Source organism: Delphinapterus leucas, chromosome 21, assembly GCF_059928025.1.
Source record: "Delphinapterus leucas isolate spDelLeu-1000000601 "Yukka" chromosome 21, BTC_Dleu_Yukka2, whole genome shotgun sequence".
Taxonomy (NCBI): Eukaryota; Metazoa; Chordata; class Mammalia; order Artiodactyla; family Monodontidae; genus Delphinapterus; species Delphinapterus leucas.
The window spans coordinates 17,159,141-17,177,749 of NC_143149.1; the positions used below are offsets into that span (position 1 = coordinate 17,159,141).

At 42.1% G+C, this 18,609-nt stretch overlaps 1 protein-coding gene across 2 annotated transcripts in view; it reads left to right on the top strand.

Moving 5' to 3' along the window:
* The first annotated feature begins 252 nt into the window (after nucleotides 1-252).
* The window catches only part of MTUS1 (microtubule associated scaffold protein 1), a 105,304-nt gene continuing 86,947 nt past the window's right edge, over nucleotides 253-18,609 (top strand). The window contains exons 1-2 of one of the 2 annotated variants that reach the window (XM_022571074.2): nucleotides 253-2,539; nucleotides 7,840-8,035. In XM_022571074.2, the coding sequence (XP_022426782.2) occupies nucleotides 443-2,539; nucleotides 7,840-8,035 (2,293 nt within the window). In that variant the 5' untranslated portion in view covers nucleotides 253-442. The remainder of the gene's footprint in view (nucleotides 2,540-7,839; nucleotides 8,036-18,609) is intronic. The other variant, XM_022571072.2, reaches the window with a different exon arrangement.

Below are 18,609 nucleotides of genomic sequence, written 5' to 3' on the forward strand. Positions count from 1 at the left end.
CAAAAAGAAGGAAAGGCTATTGTCAGATTTAGCCTCCTTCTCTATTATGGTGAGTGAGGGCAGAGGCATCTCAGATGGGAGGGGGCAGTTTTAGCAGCCCATTCTGCCCATTTCCTCAAATGAAAAAATATGTTTGAAAAGAGGGTGATTCTTTAGCTAATATCTTAATCACCCCTGTCCATAGTTGTAGGTTCTTTAAATGTAAAAAGAAAGCAATTGAAATTAATCAAGTGATGACTTGTTAACTTTCTAATATTCACTTGAGTGAAACATTTTATTTCTTCCAGGGAACAACAAATCATTTCAAGTTCAAGACAGCTTAGACTAAGAAACTTTCAACTCTGCTGAAAAACTTAGGAGATGGACACATTTTCCTTCCCTCTCATTTAAAAGGTTTTAAAGAAGAAATAAAATGGCAGAGGTTTAAAGTTAATATTTCAGGATGAATGATGATAATTCAGATGACAAGACAGAAGATGAACTGCAGTCCTTATTTATCAGTGATAAAAATGGAAACACATATGCATACAACCAAAAATCACCATGTACCCAAAACTCTTCAACCAATAATGTGAGTTGGAATTCTGCCAACCCAGATGACATGGTGGTTGATTATGAAACCAACTCTGCTGTGGCCTTTGGTGAAAATATTTCTTTAAACCCTCAGTGTGTTGAAGTACTTGAACACCAAAAGTCTTCAAGTGATTTTGTTAGTAAGGAGATGTTAGATATGCACAAGGATTCCACATGTCTGTCTTTTGCACATGTTGTAAATACAGAGGAACCCAAAGATTTGCGTAACAGTTGTCATTCCCTAGAATCATTTCAGGACCAGAGCGTTGAGACATCTCTGCCTTTTGTGTGGAATCCTAACGATGATGATTTGAACTGTACAGAAAACCCTACTGCCTTGGCGCTAAACCAGACTTTTGACATGAAAGTGGATAATGTTAACTGTACCTTCATAACACATGACACCACTGGAAAGAGTCAATCTTTGCCTGCCACTGCAAGCCTGCAGCCAACCAGCATGAGAAGTAGAAATACATCTTCATCCTGTTGCGTTCCTCCATCTTCCCATTCTGATAAGATATATGTGAGAGAAATGAGTTATGATAGAGACAGCTTCGAAAACCCTCAAGCTATAGCATCACAGGCCCAAGACACAACTTACACAGCATTTTCTGACATGGTGATGCAAACTGATGTGGTTCTTCCAGATACTGAAAATCACTGTCACTGTTCTTCGGGAAAGGTCACCAGTGAGTACCCAGATGGGGCACAGCAAAGACTAGGCGGAGAAAAGGAGATACAAGCTCTAACACCAGTTTCTGATGGCATGGATGTTCCCAGTGGGTCTGTATTACAAGAGTTCTTTTGTTCATCTAAAGATGAACCAAATAGTGAGAGACATTCACAGAGCTCATATGGGCAAAAGGAAATGGGCCAAAATGTAAGAGAAACAGTGTCCAATTGTCTTATAGATGATGAATGCCCTTTACTGGTGCCAGCTTTTGATAAAAGCAAAACCCAAGTGCTAGACCCAGAACATCAAGTCACTGTGGCTAAAGACACACCAGTTGCCTCTAATGAAAAGGATTTGGGAACCCGAAATCATACCATAGAACTGATACCGAATAGCCCGCCGGGACAAAAGGTGGCTTCGTCATTTGAACTGACTTGGGATGCAGATGATATGGTCATTAGTACAAATAACATAGTTTGCATGTCCACGCCAGTCCTAGAACCCACAAACGCAACCTTTTCTCTCTCACCTATTGAAGCGACGGAGAAATGGAGTAAAGTGCAGAAGAGTAATCGAGAGCTTAGACGTTTACCAAACTTGAAGGGGGCACCGATGAACATGTCTAAACCTAATCTAGGAAAATCAACCACCAAAACGAATAGCCCCCTAGGCAGCAAAGTTAGAAAAACTGAAATCATAAGTTACCCAAGACCAAACTTCAAGAATGTCAAAGCAAAAGTTGTATCCAGACCAGTGCTACCGTCCAAGGACCCTGCTCTATCAAAGGCTGCACCCCGACCTCAGTTAACTGGGGCCTCATCACCCTCATCAGTGTCTTCCTCAAGACCGTCGACAGCTTTGAGAAAAACACCAACATCTGACTTGAATGCAGACACAAAAGCAGAAATCCTAAATAACAAGACACATAAGCAGCAATTTAATAAACTCATTACGAGCCAGGCTGTGCATGTTACAACTCATTCTAAAAATGTTTCACACAAAGTTCTAAGAACAACACCTGCCGTGAAATCGAATCAGGAAGACGTTGACAAAGCAAGCTCTTCCAATTCAGCATGTGAGACTGGGTCTGTGGCTGCAGTTTTTCAGAAGGTCAAAGGTGAACTCCCTATTAAAATGGAAAGCACAGAATGTTTGCAAATGTCCTATACTTCCAACATCGATAGGATTAGCCCTGAAAACAAGGGTGAAAAAGAAAATGGGACACCGATGGCAAAACAAGAGCTAAAAAAGGAAATTATGAATGAGACCTTTGACTATGGTTCTCTGTTTTTGGTAAGTGAAATTTTTGCCCGCTTCAGGAAATGGTGGTGGAAATGGAGAGATGTATTAGCAATTGCTTATCCACTAATAGTCAATAACATTGCTGAACTAGGTGTGCAGATTTGCTTTCAGGTATTGCTATGTTATTCAGTAATTCTGTGTCTTGTCAGTACATTTTAGAATGTTAATTGGTTACCTGCATATAAAAAAAAACAGAAAAACCTCAAGTCCAGTATTTTGTATTGAGTATCAACATCCCTTTTAATAGTAAGCTGAAAGAACAGGTTACTTTAATATTTTAGTGTAATTAGTTATTTGAAGTTAAATATCTGATTATATTTTATATTTATGAAAAAATAAACGTTTTGTTTATGAACTTACAAATGTATTGGGCCACATTTGAGAAATGGCTAGGCAGTGCTGGTAAACAGTATCAAGATAAAAATAATTCCTGGTCTCCTGTTGAGGAAGCTGCCCCAGGTAGTGGAGCCCTGTCCTGTGAACAGGAGGATTCCGGATTCTGCCTCTGATTAGCTAAGGCAACTCTGGGCAAGTAACCTTTTGAGACGCAGAGGTCAAAGGATTGGCTAGTAGATGTCTGAGGTCTCTTGCAGTCCTAATGTATTGATTCCCGGTACTAGAATAAAACCTATTTTATTCATGTATAGTGAAAAGGTAGTATGTTTTATACAGTACCTGGCAGATGTTTGGGGGTTCCATTTAAACAAGAATTCACATGCAGTTCAAAGATTTGTTTTTTCCAGCATGGATATAGTTTTGACTGTAGCATGAAGAAGCTAGCTTTCTGAGTGTTGGAAGCATTTGGGAGGCTGCTCTGGGCTCTGTGCGTTCATCCTCAGTGCTGTTCCGGCAGTGGGGACTTGCACGCATCTCCAGCCCCACATAGGCTTTTCCTGGGCATCTGTCCTCTGGGCCAGGAGTGGAGGTCGGTGCCAGGGTAGGAAGGCAGATGGGAGTTATCTGTGTGGAGGGCTCATGTCTGAGCGGAACGACACGTGTAGTTTGGTGAAGTGTTAAAGGGCTGTTTTAAGTGTTTTGAGGGTGCATAGGGAATTGTTAGGTCCTTTTAGGAAGATATTCTTGAGCTAGTTCAGTTTAGAGATGCTTTGGCGTTCATAGTAAATCTTCCTTTTAGGAAGAATGGCCCGCCGCAATGATGTCTAAGCCACTGAGACTGTCCGTTATTTCAAAACTCAGATTTTTTTTTCTTTTTTTTTAAATTGAGTATATAAATGGTCTTTCACTGTAACTTTTATTCTGCTCCCTGCTTTTCTTCTCTTTATGCTATACCACTGAGAGCTCTTTAATTAATGTATTTATTTTTGCTGTGTTGGGTCTTCGTTTCTGTGCAAGGGCTTTCTATAGTTGCGGCAAGCGGGGGCCCCTCTTCATCGTGGTGCGTGCGCCTCTCACTATTGTGGCCTCTCCCGTTGCGGAGCACAGGCTCCAGACGCACAGGCTCAGTAGTTGTGGCTCATGGGCCTAGTCGCTCCGCGGCATGTGGGATCCTCCCAGACCAGGGCCCGAACCCGCGTCCCCTGCATTGGCAGGCAGACTCCCAACCACTGCGCCACCAGGGAAGCCCAAAACTCAGATTTTTATTTTTAAGTCCTTTTGAAGTCAGACTTAGGAAACTCATTTTGTACAATTTTTCATTAGATACTTTGTTAAATTAAATGACAACCTCTGGTAATTCTAAGCAACATTCTTAGTTTGGTGTTTATAGATACATATACATGAAAACAATACATTTATTTCTCCTTGATTTATGGGAGACTTTTATTGTGCACTGATCTCCAACTGTCAGAAAACCTAGCATAAAGTTTCTTTAAATAACATTTTCCTTGCATATAAATTGGTCGTGTAATTTTGAAATTACAACTTTTTCTGATATGTGCATTGAGAGTAAGCCTTAGCTTTCTATTTCCCATGCGCGGAATGAAAGCCTGTCTTTCAGGCTTATGGTGTGATGCTGAAGTAAGGTGATAGAATCATCACATTGAAGTGGATCCCAGTACTGGAGAAAGAAGCACTTTTCATCTTAGGAATCTTGCAGTTAGGATTTCCATATTTTCAGTACTGACACTTTTACTTGTTGATGAGTATTAAAAACTCATTTTTCCCCATGATAATGTTTCATGTGCAATTCCCTCTAATATCACTATTCACCTCTTAACACATTTCCGTGTATCATGGGGAAGGGGCCCAGCAAACCGTCACTGGCCACAGGCATTGTATTTATTGTAGAGAGTTGAATGAGTGAGGCTTTGCGTCGTGTTGTAGGCAAATCCCTATGTTTCTTAGTCATTTCAGCAGCACCCAGAGGCTCTGAATCTGCCCTGGTTCTGTGATGAGACAGTGCTGGAGAAATGTGCATTTTCAATGTGCTCTGTTGGTCTTGAGACAAATTAGGCCTTGAGTTCACTGAATCCTTAGGTTGCCTGCAACCTCCCAGCTGTTTGGTCGGGGTTTACCTGAAACTTCAGAAAGCTTCTGTTGGAAAAGGAATTTGACTTTAATTTGATGCAGGTTGAGTATAGCTCCCCGTTATAGAGGTTATATATTGGTGATAGTATGTTAGATAAAAGGGATGGTGAATTATCTAAATGGAAAGAAGTGGATATTTTTTTCAATGACTGCTCTGGGCCAAACCCTTTGCTCGGGTGCTTTATGTATATTATATCATTTAATTTTCTCAGAAATGGTCAGGTGCTTTATACACTGTCATTTACTCTTGCCAGTAACAACAGGAAATTTGTTAGCTACAGTTTAAAGCTTCCTAAGTGCTTACTTAACACACACACATAGCTGGTAAGTTGTAAAATTGAGATTCAAACTCAGGTCCCCTGACTTGAATCCTGGCCCTTTCTGCTCCACACACTGCAGGCTTTCAAAATTCTATGGAATGTTGGTTCTGAAAGGCAGAACAAATCTAATTTGTTAAAGATTCACTTTGTAAGTTGGTTAAAAGTTTGGTTTACTTTTTAAAAGGTTTTTCTGGGGCATTACCTTAGCCAGTTTTATGGTAGAGGGAGAAGATCTTTGTGTCCATCGCCTGCTTTTTTTGGCCAATTTTATGTTGCTTTCCAGTGTTCTCTTAGGATATGGCCCTATTTAATTTAGTTTTTAATCCACCTAGTGTATGTCGTCAACATGGGGCTTTACGTATCTCTAAGGGAAATTATCCACTTATGACTTTTTAATACATTTATTTATTTATTTTTGGCTACATTGGGTCTTCGTTGCTGCACGTGGGCTTTTCTCTAGTTGCGGAGAGCCGGGGCTACTCTTCGTTGCGGTGCACGGGCTTCTCCTTGCAGTGGCTTCTCTTGTAGAGCACGGGCTCTAAGCACGCGGGCCTCAGTAGTTGTGGCATGTGGGCTCTAGAGCACAGGCTCAGTAGTTGTGGTGCATGGGCTTAGTTGCTCTGCGGCATGTGGAATCTTCCCGGACCAGGGCTCTAACCCGTGTCCCCTGCGTTGGCAGGCGGATTCTTAACCACTGCGCCACCAGGGAAGTCCTGCACTTACGACTTATTAAGCAAAGAAAGAATGGTCCTGGTGGGGAATAGTCAACGTATAGGTTAGGAGCATCGATTTTGGAGTTTGATGTGGTTTCACATGGTACCTCCATCCATTCATTGGCAAAATAACCTCAGGCAAGTTACTTAGTCTCTGTGAGGCTCAATTTTTCTCTGATGGGAGGATACAAATTATAGCTTATGGTGTTGAACTTTGTTCTTTGAGCACATCTCAGGCTCTCATTTCCTACACGTAGAATGAGAACCTTTATTGGGTGCCTGCTTCGTGCTCTATATGACAGTGACGGTTGAGATTTAGAGAAGGAAAGACACAGCCCCTGGCTGAACCTAGTGCCTAGTACAGTGGGTAGTATTAGGTCCTCAGTTGGGAGTGTGTATAGACTCCCTAGCCTGCTCACGGTAGAGTAGGGCGGTGGCGATGGGGACACTTGTCAAGGAAGGGAAGGCTTCTGGGGGAGAGAGCATGTTGGTCGCTAGCTGAAGCTTAAAGATCGAGGATGAATGGAAGGGTATTTTGGGTGGAAGGAATAACACGTACAAAGATGAAGAAACATTCTCAGTTAGGGGACGCAGGGTAGTGAGTATCATGGGAGCTGGGGGTGCAGAACCGTGACCAGTAAGGAGCAAGCTGAAGAGGGTGGCAGGGCGGCCACATCCAAAGGGCCTTATTTGGAAGAGTCGACTTTATCTGGGAGACGGAGGGAAGCCTCCTTGGGCTTGAGAGAGATCGCCTTAGCAGGGGACTGGGAGGTGAATTGGATATGGTTCCAGGCATCCCAGAAATGATGCAACCTGTACTAAGGCTGATGGAGAAGGGTGAGAATGACATCCAGAGGGGCTTAGGAGGTAAGAAAGGAAGCCCCTAGAAATAGCTTTCATTGTGTGAGTTGGGTGCCTGGGCACATGGTGGTGAATATGAGAAGAGCTAAGTTGTGAGATGGATGAGTAAAATTAATCTGAGTTTTAGAAACTGCTTCATGTTCTTCTGCTGTGAAATGCAGTATGATGGAAGTATCAACCTTGTAGGGTTATTAGGATTAAATGAATTGTGCATTTCGAACTTATTTTTCATTCTGTAAGGTCTGTAGGTTGATCAGTAAAAATAACAATAATATTATTGTCAACATTGTTAGGTCGAGGTGCCTGATGGATGCTAAGTGAAGCAGAGGAAGAAAGAAACTGAATATATGGGGAACTCGGGAGAGAATGTTGGCTTGGACATGAGGACTTGGGATACAGCGGTGTTTAGGTGGCAGTGGAAAGAGTGGACAAGATCATGTGGGGAGAGTATATGGTGAGAAAGCTTACAGGACCAAGTTGAGGACCCTTGTGATGACCAGCATTTGAAGGTATAGAAGAGCAGAACCCAGAAATGGAATAACCAGACAGATAGAAGGGAAACCAGGAGAGAGCTCTGTGAGAGAAACCAAAGAAAGATGATGGAATCATCAGCGTTGGAGACCATGTAGAGGGCCTCTACGGAAAGAACTGAAAGCTGTAGCTTGAATTTAATTTGTGGCATCAGTCACCTTGGGAACAGTTTCCCTGATGGGGACAAAAGGCAGATCATGACGAATCAAAGAGTAAACTATGAAGAGTTTAAATTTCTTTATAGTAAAAATGAAAACTAAATGTCCATCTGGCATATCTGCTTAGACAGAAATTGTGTTTTTCTGCATACCTAACCCCACCAGGAGGTGGTGTGGGGAAGGTATGATCTGGACTGAAACCTTCATTATTTTTTCCACAGGGTTCTGCTTCAAAAACTGCAACCATCTCAGGTAGGAGTCTAGCCAAGCCCAACTGCTCCATTTTGAGGAAAACACCTGGTCCGAAAGCCAAAGTGGGACCTTCTGTTTCATGTTTGAGGCGGAATAGTGACAGTAGAAATCTCAACTCTGATCGAGCCGTATCTCCCCAGAGGATAAGGCGTGTGTCCAGTTCTGGTAAGCATAAAATAATTCAGTTGTGTTTTATAGCAGCTTATGAATTATTTGAATGTAAAATTAGTCCTATCAGGCAGCAGAGAGACCGGTTTTGGTTATAGAGTTCTAATGCATTGTGTCAGTAAAGCATTTAGCCTTTTGTGGACCAGCATCTTGCACAGGGAAGACTGAAAAAGAAGTCTAAGACACAGCCCTGATCCTTGAGTAACATAAAGTCTAGTTGGGGAGAGAGAGATGTGCATAAAGCAACGTAAAAGCTATTCAGAAGCATGCGTACACACACACACACACACACACACACACACACACACACAGTTGGGCACTGGTTATATACGAGTCATTTCACTTTTTTCTTTTTTTTTAGTTATTTCTGAGATATACATTTTAAAGTAATAACTAGAATTATGACTTATAACATTATACCAGAACATATAAGATTTTTAGAAATTTCATGTAATGTCTGTCATTTCACTTTGAAATGTTTTACAAATGGTAAACTGCTTAATAATACTGGTGTGATATACGAGTTTCATAATGTGCCTTCATCATGTGTGAAGAGACTAGTTTTTTTTCTTGAATTTTACGGAAAGATGTACTATAAAATCTTCAGGGATGTGAGGGTGACTAAGAAGTTAAACTTTTGTAATACAAACTTTGATTTATGTTGGTTTGTATATTAGAAGTAGTAAAGTCATGTTCGATTTATAAAATTTGAGAGCTTCCAAAGTAGCTGTTAAGTGTCTTCCTAAATTGGCAGAGGTTTGCATTTCTCTGTATTAAAATAAGGACCGGAAATGGGAAAGGCAGCCCTTTTCATAGGGACTAAAACAAAAAGCCTGCTGGCCGTTCCAGTTGACCAGAACACTCTGCAGGGAATACCCCTCATTTGAGCAGGTACAACACTGAGCAAATGAAAGGCATGTCAGATAGATTTAGAAGTAAGTTCCCTTGTAAACATAGTGACTGCTGTTGAATGGTCTGGGGGAAAAAAAAGTGCCTCAAGACTTATGTGTTCACACATGTGAGAACATTTTGCAGAAACTAACAAAACCAACTAAATCCTCAGGGGATCTCTTTACCTGTCTACACCTTAGTATTTTTAGGTTTTATTGTCCAATCCTGTTACGAAGCTGTCGTGTGAGAAGCTTATAACATGCAGACGTGTTTTAAGGATGATTTACTTAGGTTCAGGCCTAAATAAATCAGGCCTTGTGCACCAAGGTCTTGAGGGTCCTGGGGAGCAAACCCAGGAAGAGGTATGGCTGGTGGAAGAGGGATTTGCACACATTTCCATTTCCATCCCCAGAGGAACTGAGTGGGAAGGAGGAATTTGTCAGCTCGAAGTGTTCATCCTTTGGGAGGAAAACAGAAGAGGCACTGAAGACATTGGGAGAAGCAACACTCCTCATTTTGGATGTTGCCACAGTTTGGGGAGTTGGGGCATAAGTGAGATCAAAGCTTTGGTTCTTACTGTCACTGCTATACAAGGCTTATGGATTTTCCAGATGACGGGGAGCCCCTTCCTACTCGGGTGTCAGCAGCACCTGTGGCTTGGCGGCCCAGAGGGCCCTGGCCGCTGGCATCCTGGCCTCTTGTTAGAAGCGCTGCGTTCTAGCACCGCCATGGCCACAGGGAGCTGCATGAGCTAGTCGTTTCCGCTCCCTGGGCTTCTGTGAAGTAGGAGGGTTGGAGAATGTCAGGCTCCGTCAGCTTTTGCAGTCCTTATCTTTCTAGGGACAATTTGGAGCTCACCTAATTTTCTGAGTAGTGGCTGCTACTAGTGTGATTCTCTGGACCACATGGTGCTCGAATCCCAGAAAACCTGAAGCGCACACTTTTAAGAAATTAGGCCAGTACCCAGGATGTATTGTAAATGATGCGATTCTTTTATGTAGATGATCCCACCAAGGAGTGACACAGTTTTGAAGTCCCTTTACTGTATGCTACATAATGCCATGCCTTAAAGAGGGAAAACTAGGTCTGCTTCGTCTTAATGAAAAGACAGGAAATTTATTGAGCTTTTATTAACCTGTATAAATAAGCTTAATAACTAAGCTATGCATTCAGAGTTTTCAATCCAAGTTAAAAATTAAATTATCTCTTACCTGGTGATTTTCCATATATAAATGGAAAAAAAAATCAGTGTAAACAAATTTTGTGGATTTGCATTTGAGTTTTTTTATTTTAGTGGTTGGAAGACTAACTTGATTATGCTGTGTTATGTTTTTAAAATATTAATAGCAACTAACTTGTTTGGACACTCACAGTAGATGGAGAGGTGTTTTGTCGTGGAGAACAGGAAACTTAATCGTCACAGAGTTAAAAGTAGAACAGAAAATCAAGAAGCAAAAACAATGTGCTTTTGGATCATTGAGCGCATATTGCCATTTACTGTACAATGAAGTGTTTGTGTCTTAGAAAATTGAAACCAAATGGATATCCTCTGTGCTCATACAAAGTTAGTCTCCTGAAAGGTAACCAGCAGAAATGTTCCAGCCAACTTGGGGTTTTCAATAAATCCTTTCAGAGAACTAAGTAGAAAACCAGACCTGGAGTTGAAATTGCCATTTTCTTGAAGCTTTGAAATGAATATGAGAAAGAATTGTAATTAAACCCAATGGCACTTTTCCATTTCACTTGTCAAAGTCTGGCAGTTCTAGTGTACAGCATGATGACTGTAGTTACCTCTGCTGTGTAATATATAGGAAAGTTGTTAAGAGAGTAGGTCCTAAGAGTAAATCTCATTATAAGGGGAAAAAAAGTTTTCTAATTGCATCTAGATGAGGTGATGGATGTTAACTAAACTTACTGCCGTAATCCACTTCACAATACACGTTAAGTCAAATCATTATGCTGTACACTTTAAACTTACACAGTGATGTATGTCAATCAGCTCATTAAAACTGGAAATAAAAAAGTAACTTAACAAAATCTGGAAGTTTGGGGCTTCCCTGGTGGTGTGCAGTGGTTGAGAGTCCACTTGCCGATGCAGGGGACACGGGTTCGTGCCCCGGTCCGGGAGGATCCCTCATGCCGCGGAGCGGCTGGGCCCGTGAGCCATGGCCGCTGAGCCTGCGCGTCCTGAGTCTGTGCTCCGCGACGGGAGAGGCCACAACAGTGAGAGGCCTGTGTACAGCAAAAAAAAAAAAAAAAATCTGGAAGTTTATCTGAAACCAGATTATAAGTGATTATAACAAACCAGATCTAAACTATCTTTGTTTCTTTGGAGTATGTATGTGTTTCAACCACTTAATTAAATAAGATGAGATAAGTAAGGAAAACTATTTCTAATAATAATTATAATGCCAGTGATAGAAGCTCACACTTATTAAATGCTTACCAAGTTCCAGGCTTTGTCTTTATCATTTCACCTATAAATTCATTTAATCCTCATAAGAGTTCTGTGAGGCTTATCTGCATTTTATAGAAGAGGAAGCCATCACAGTGAGGTTAAATAATTTGTCAAGGTTATGCAGCTAGAAAGTGGCAGAGGTAGTACATTCAGACCAGGTAACAGGACTCTGGAGTCCATGCTCGTAACCTTCACGTTATTAGTCTAAAGAAACACTTTCAGTCTGACCGTGAGTTTTGGAAAAATTCAAATTCTTATGCTCAGCTGGATACTTCGGAAACTGTGGCATTTCTCTTGTCGAGCTCTTGGCTTAACATTAGATATCAATTTACCATGATGTAAATGACTTTACATGGTCATTGCAGATTAATGCTGCTGAATAAATAACTGCTTCGGAAATACTTTGAGATCCAGTCAGGCACCTTCAGAGAGCGCCTGCCACCCTCTTTCAGAGGTAATGCCAGTTCTTACCAGGTTTTAGATTATAAATATGTGTGTTCCTTCATACACACATGTAATTGACCTGCCAGTGACCAGCCTGAGCCAGGTAGGATTACAGAAATAGAACAAAATATACCCTCCCAACCCCCGCCCTGGGGCTCCTTTAAACTGCCTGGGGAGGGTGAATGCATGTTCCTGCAGCAACGAACGAGCAGCACAAAGGGATCTGTAAGGGGTGTGGAAAAGGCCCTTAAGCGCTTTAGGATTTGGAGGAAAAGAATGTTCAGGGGCCCATCTGATCATAGCAGAGCCTGAAGAAAGGCCTCATGAAAGAGATGTTTCTTTAGCAGAAAACTGAAGACCATTTCAAAAGGGTAAACCTTCCTGTTAATTCATTTTATTGTGGGTTAGTAAAATAAACATCCCAAACCTGTAATGACTTGCCTACCCTTATAGGTTTCTCTTCTTTCCTGCTCAGTTGTTTTTGGAAACTGATTTCTTGTTCATTTAGTGTTAGATTGATTTTAAAATCATTTCAATTTACTCTTGTATCATTTTGGCCTTTCTAGGCAAGAGTTTGAGAGATAGCAAGTGAAATTATGAGAAATGTATTCACGCTTGCAGAAGTTAATTATTAAAACCCAGAAATGGGGCTTCCCTGGTGGCGCAGTGGTTGAGAGTCCGCCTGCCGATGCAGGGGACACGGGTTCGTGCCCCGGTCCGGGAGGATCCCACATGCCACGGAGCGGCTGGGCCCGTGAGCCATGGCCGCTGAGCCTGCGCGTCCGGAGCCTGTGCTCCGCAATGGGAGAGGCCACAACAGTGAGAGGCCCGCGTACCGCAAAAAAAAAACAACAAAAAAAAAACCCGGAAATGATCATCTAATAACTATTTCTAAAAGCCAACTTTAATGTGTTGCTTATAGATGTTTCTCTATTTGGATGTAGTTAAACCACGTTTTAAAGAACGTATCTCAATGTTTCTTGCCATAAGAAAAGTAATACTAGTAAAGTGTTTTGAATGCTAATGAAAGCTGTTCTAAGCTTTCTGAATGGATAATTCTCACAACTCATGAAGTATACGTACTGTGATTATTCCCATTCTACAAATGAGGATTTTGAGGTTTTGAAAGTTTAAGCAACTTGCCCAAAGTTACAAAGTTAATAATTGGTGGAGACAGGGAACAGGCCCGACAGCCTGGTCCCAGGGTCTACGCTTCTGACCTCTGTCCGTTGCGTACACGCAGTAGTTCTGACACACTCACTTCATCATTTAACAAGGATCTATTGAGTGCCTGCTTGTGCTGGGAACTGTTCTAAGTGCTGGGCATGAAGAGGTGCACAAAAGAGACAAATTCTTGCCCCTGTGGAGCTTAAATTCTGGTTGGAAAATCAAACACGTGGACAAAATGTTTAGTGTGTAAGATAAGTGCTAAGGAGAAAAAGCAGGGAAGGGAGTTAGATCTTTAAATAGGGTGACATTTGAGCCAACACATGGAGGTGAAGGAGGGCAATATTTGGCTATCGTGGAGGGAACAGCAAGTGCGAAGATCAAGGTGAGGAAGTGGGGGGTGGAGCCTGAGGACCAGTGAGCTGCCGTGTGTGTGGGGGGGGGGTGTGGGGGGGCAGCGGGCCAGGGACTGGGCATGAGGCCAACCAGGGAGGGTCTTAGAGGCACCTGGGAGACAAGCGTCTTCTCTCTTCTTCCTCATTTACATCATCACTGTGAATTCTTGATCATTTTGCAGGCATTCCACACAATTCTGCTCAAGTAGTTGGCAAGTAATTCTGAGAAGACTGTTCCAGATATGGAATGACTCATAAACTGTGCAGTCTGTCTTATTTGTCCATTCGAGAAATGCTTTGAGCGCCTGCTGTGTGCTGGGCAGCCTACTAGATCCTGAGAACTAAACATGATTTATAGGTCCTTTTAATGCACTCACTAGTTGGAGGGTGAGGTGAAAGGCGGGTGGTTTCAGAAAACCATTTGAGGGCAACCTCTTCATTCTTCAAACCCCAGCTGAACTGTCCTGTTCTCTGTGATACTTTGCATTTATTACACTGTGCTATAATTATTTCCTTCCATATCTGGAAGATATCCATAAGGATAGAGCCCAGGTCTTAGTTATTTTTATATTTTCCAGCTCTCAGCACAGTGTACCTCTTACACAACAGGTGTAAAATGTTGTCTGGCTTGATTTGAATGGAAACTTGTATGAAGTACTGTGTGTCCACAGTAAAGGGAACACCACTAACTCAGCCCAAGGGAAGGCTGGAGAAGGGTGGTGACATTGAACTGGCCTTGGAATGTGCGCATAGGGGTTTGCCAGGCATGGAAGGTTGCTGGCTTTCCCTGGGGTGCAAATGTAGCCTTATGAAAGACCTGGAGTGTTGGGGGAACATGGTGGAGGGCAGGGTCAACATGCCTTGAGTAGGCTGTGTGTTGGGGTAAGTGATGGGTGAACCCCAAGGAAGGTCGAGGCAGATTAGTTCTAATAGTTTAGGCACAAACTTGTAAGAGTTACACCAGTATTTGGTAATAGAAACAGAGTGAGGGACTTCCCTGGTGGCACAGTGGTTAAGACTCCACGCTCCCAGTGCAGGGGGCCCAGGTTCGATCCCTGGTCTGGGAACTAGATCCCACATGCATGCCGCAACTAAGAGTTAGCATGAAAAAAAAAGAGAAAAAAAAAAAGAGTTAGCATGCCACGACTAAAGAGCTGGCGAGCCGCAACTATGGAGCCCACCTGCTGCAACTAAGACCCGACGCACCCAAATAAATAAATACTTTTAAAAAAGAAAAAAAGAAAGCAGAGTGAAAATATTAAAAATGTTTTGGAGGACAGGGGTCCGGTCAGCTTCGCTGGTGGTGAACAGTCCCAAGTGTCTCCTCAGCTTTCTTGTCTGGGTGGCCATGGGGTGAAACAGGGACTAGAGCAGCAAGAAGAAATTGTCAGAAAGAGAATCATGATGGGTTAGTTTGGGGCATGTTGAACTTGAAGAGACTAAAGACTTGAGAAAGCACCTCAAAGGCGTGTGTGCATGTTTGAGGCCTAAGACTGTAAAAAGATGTGGAGGGTGAGGAAGCCTGTGGGAAAAGAGCCGGTAAAGAGATGAAGGATGGGGCTGAGGGACAGCCAGGCGATGGCAGCATCCAGGTGTGTCCAGGGCACAGGCAAGGTAGTCTTTGAAGTAGAGACGGGGGTGCAGAGGGTGTAGATATAAATCCATTTGGAGATTAAATAGTGGGAGTTAAGAGTGCAGATTCAGACTAGCACCTGTGGAGAATGGACAGCTTCCTCTTTCAGATTTTCTGGCTCATTTTTATGAGGTTAGGTGATTTCTTTCAGGGGAGTTTGTGCAGATTTTATTGATTTATTTTTGTAGCCCTAGAAAGGGAAATAAACTGAAGACAGGGTTCAGTTTTGAGTCACAATGACCTCGTTGTTCAAAGTAGCTCCGCTCATGAATCTTGGCTTCTAATGAAGGAGGCTCCCCAGGTGCCCACCTCGGTTCATATTAGGAGATTTCAGTGTGAGTGCCAGCTGAGCTCACTCACGACCAGGTCAGTACATTTGCTGATGAACATGTGAAGAACCTTGCTTATCTTCGTGGTACCTGGGAAAGGATGCAACCTGTCTAAGCCTTTGACTTACTACACCCTTAGTTGCGGGACACATGTTGCCAGGCCCGTGACTCAGGAAGTTATTTTTGTTTAATCTCTACCTGAAGCAGCAGACACCTTGTGAACATACTTGCAGAAACAGGTACTGACAGTATCACCATGAACGCTATGCTTCTGTGTAATTCGAGTCATCATGAGAACCTTGTTTTGTGGGATGTTCTTTTTTCTCTGTCAAATTACTGCCCTCTTAAGAGAGACTTGCTGTGTTCCTCTTGTGACTCACCTGTACTGCTATGACTTTATCTTTGGAGTTTACTCTCGAATCTAAGCAAATGGTGATGGTTATACAGAGTACAGTTTCTTGTACCCTACTGATATAATATTGCCTTAGCTAACTCAAGAATGTGACGAAAGTCACATTTTGCAATATATAAATGTGAATACATACTACTGAAATTCTGCATTTTGGAAGGTAATTTGTTTCCTTGGCAGACTGAAAGTGTAAACTGTGCAAGCCATACTCCAGAGCCTGAGGAATCATGGGATAAGTAAGACATGATTCGTGGCCTCAAGGTACCAGCCAAGATGGGGCAATGGCAAGTTCATCCCTCATCACATCTGTCCTTATAGTACTATAAAAAAAGAGCTGTAGGATTTCAGAAGAGGGTAAGATTACAAATATCAAATTTTGTTGAAATTCTTCCTTGGAATAATAATATAGGTAATTCTGTAATATAATAGAGGTATACCTTTATATTACAGAAGGGCCAGTCTTGATTTAGTATTGATGCTCTCTGCTGTTTAATTTTTGACACTGAAACCCCAGAATTAAAAATAAGAAGAATACATATGGATTGAGTTGTTTTTCAGGACTTGGCTGGTACACTAGGAAGTAGAAATGAAGGCACAGTTGGGGTTCAGAGTATGGAATATAAAGATTGAGGACAGTCAGTACAGAATGTATGGACATACGGAGGAGGGCAGGTGGGCAATTAGGATGTGATGCATCGGTGTGCAGGCATTCAGCAAAAAGAAGAGGTTCCGACAGAGCCCAGGTCTGTCTGTGTCAAGAAAGGAATGTGGGAGGCATTGTCCCAAGCAAGGTGAACCTTACTCTGCCCCTCTCTTATCTTGAATTTAACCAGTTAATTTGAATGTCACATCAGGTTTCCAATGTCCCCTTCCCAGCAGGCTATTTAAAAAGTATAGCACTTTAGAAGTGGGAAGGGGTGGGCGGGGAGAGAACATCCTTAATCTCATCAATGCCCAATAGTCTCTAACTTCACAATTTATAGCTATTCAATGCCTTTTCTTTTTACATATTCTCATGCACATATGCTTACGTATTTCTAATGGGGACAAACAGTTCCTACTGTTTTAAAAACCCCATGCCTAACAGTCAATAGGCACTTCCTTAGTTGATTGAATTTTCTTTTTCATTTTAAAAGGTGTGGTGCCTATTTTCCTAGATTCTTAAATTTTTAAATATTCTTTAAAAATATGGTTTAAAAGGACTGTAGTCATCATCTCAATGTGCTGTGATTTATTTCTTCAGACTTCTTTGAACGTTAGGTTGTTTCCAGTGTTTTTCAGTATGTTAAACAACTCTACACTGAAGAACTTTGTATATCAGTACTTACGCTGTTCAGGTAAATTACTGAGATACATTCCTTTAGGTGGAATCAGAGGGTGTGAGCATTTTTAAGACTTTTGATACACGTTGCCAAGTTGCTCTTCAAAAATAGCGTGCAAGTCTGTGCTCCCACTCCCGAGTATATAAGCATGTTTCCCAACAGCCTAGCCAATGTGTATTTTTTTAATTTCTTTTTTTTATTGAAATATAGTTGCTGTACAATATTATATAAATTACAGGTGTATAATATAACGATTCACAATTTTTAAAGGTTATACTCCATTTATAGTTTTTATAAAATATTGGCTATATTCCCCGTGTTGACATTTCTAACACCCTTGCCAAATATTCACTGTTTAGGAAAGTGCAAAATGGTATCTTATTTTAATTGGAATATGCTTGGCATTCAAATACTTGTTGGATAAATGTAGATACAAGGGTCACAGTGCTGAGGTACAGAAGTGAACGCAAGATGAAAACGTGCCCTCTGTGAAGTTACATTCTGCGGGGAGAGACAGGCTATTCATAAGTAAATAAGGTATAAAGGATGTTTGACAGCGTACAGCTCTAAAGAGAGAAAAACTACTAACGCAGAATGGGGGGTGTGAAATGTTGAGGTGTATGGGCATGGGAAAGAGAGAGAGAGAGGTAGCTTTTGAGTAAAGGCCTGTGGGGAGCCAGCTATATGAACATCTGGAAGAAAAATCACACCAGTCAGAGGAAAGAGCCAGTGGAAAGACCCTGAGGTGGAGCTTAACTGACAGCTCTTAGGAGTAGCAAGGGATGAAGTAAGGAAAAGTGAAATAGGAGATGAGGTGTGACAGGTAGTGGAGAGCCAGATCATGTATAGTCTTGAAAATCATAAGGACTTCGGCTCTTAACCAAAGTGACTTTAATTTTAACAGGATCACTGTTACAGCTGTGTAGAGAATACACTGAGTGGGAGTGAGAGACTCAGCAGAAACATCCACGAGGAAGCATGGCTATAATCATGGCAGGAGGCTGTGGCTCCATAGGGTTGTGGAAGGGTTGGGTGGGGGGGTGAGAGGGGGCCAGGTTTAGATATACGTGTTGAAAATAAAGACAACAGGGTTTGCTGTTGGAATGAGGGTTGAGAGTAAAAGAGAGGAATCAGAGATAACCCTCAACATTTCGGTGTGAGCCGCGGCAGGATGCTGCTGCCGTGAACTGAGATGGGGAAGGATGATGGAGACACGGATGTTGGGAGGTGGGATCTCAGTTGTACCGACATCACGTTGAGAAAAATCATAGGTACATACATGAAGGTGTAGAGTAGAAAGATGGATTTACAAGTCTAGAGTGCACAGGAGAAGCCTGGTCGAGGGAGATCAGTTTGGGATTCATCAACAGTTAGCTGGTATGTAAAGCCACTCGACTGGATGAGATTGCCCAGAGAGGAAGTATAGAAAGAGAATAGGTCAAGGGCACCTTTGGGGAATTGCATGGAGTCTCTGAAGTACCTCTGGGGTCCTCTTCAGCTTTAAAGGGCTAGAGAGTGGAGGA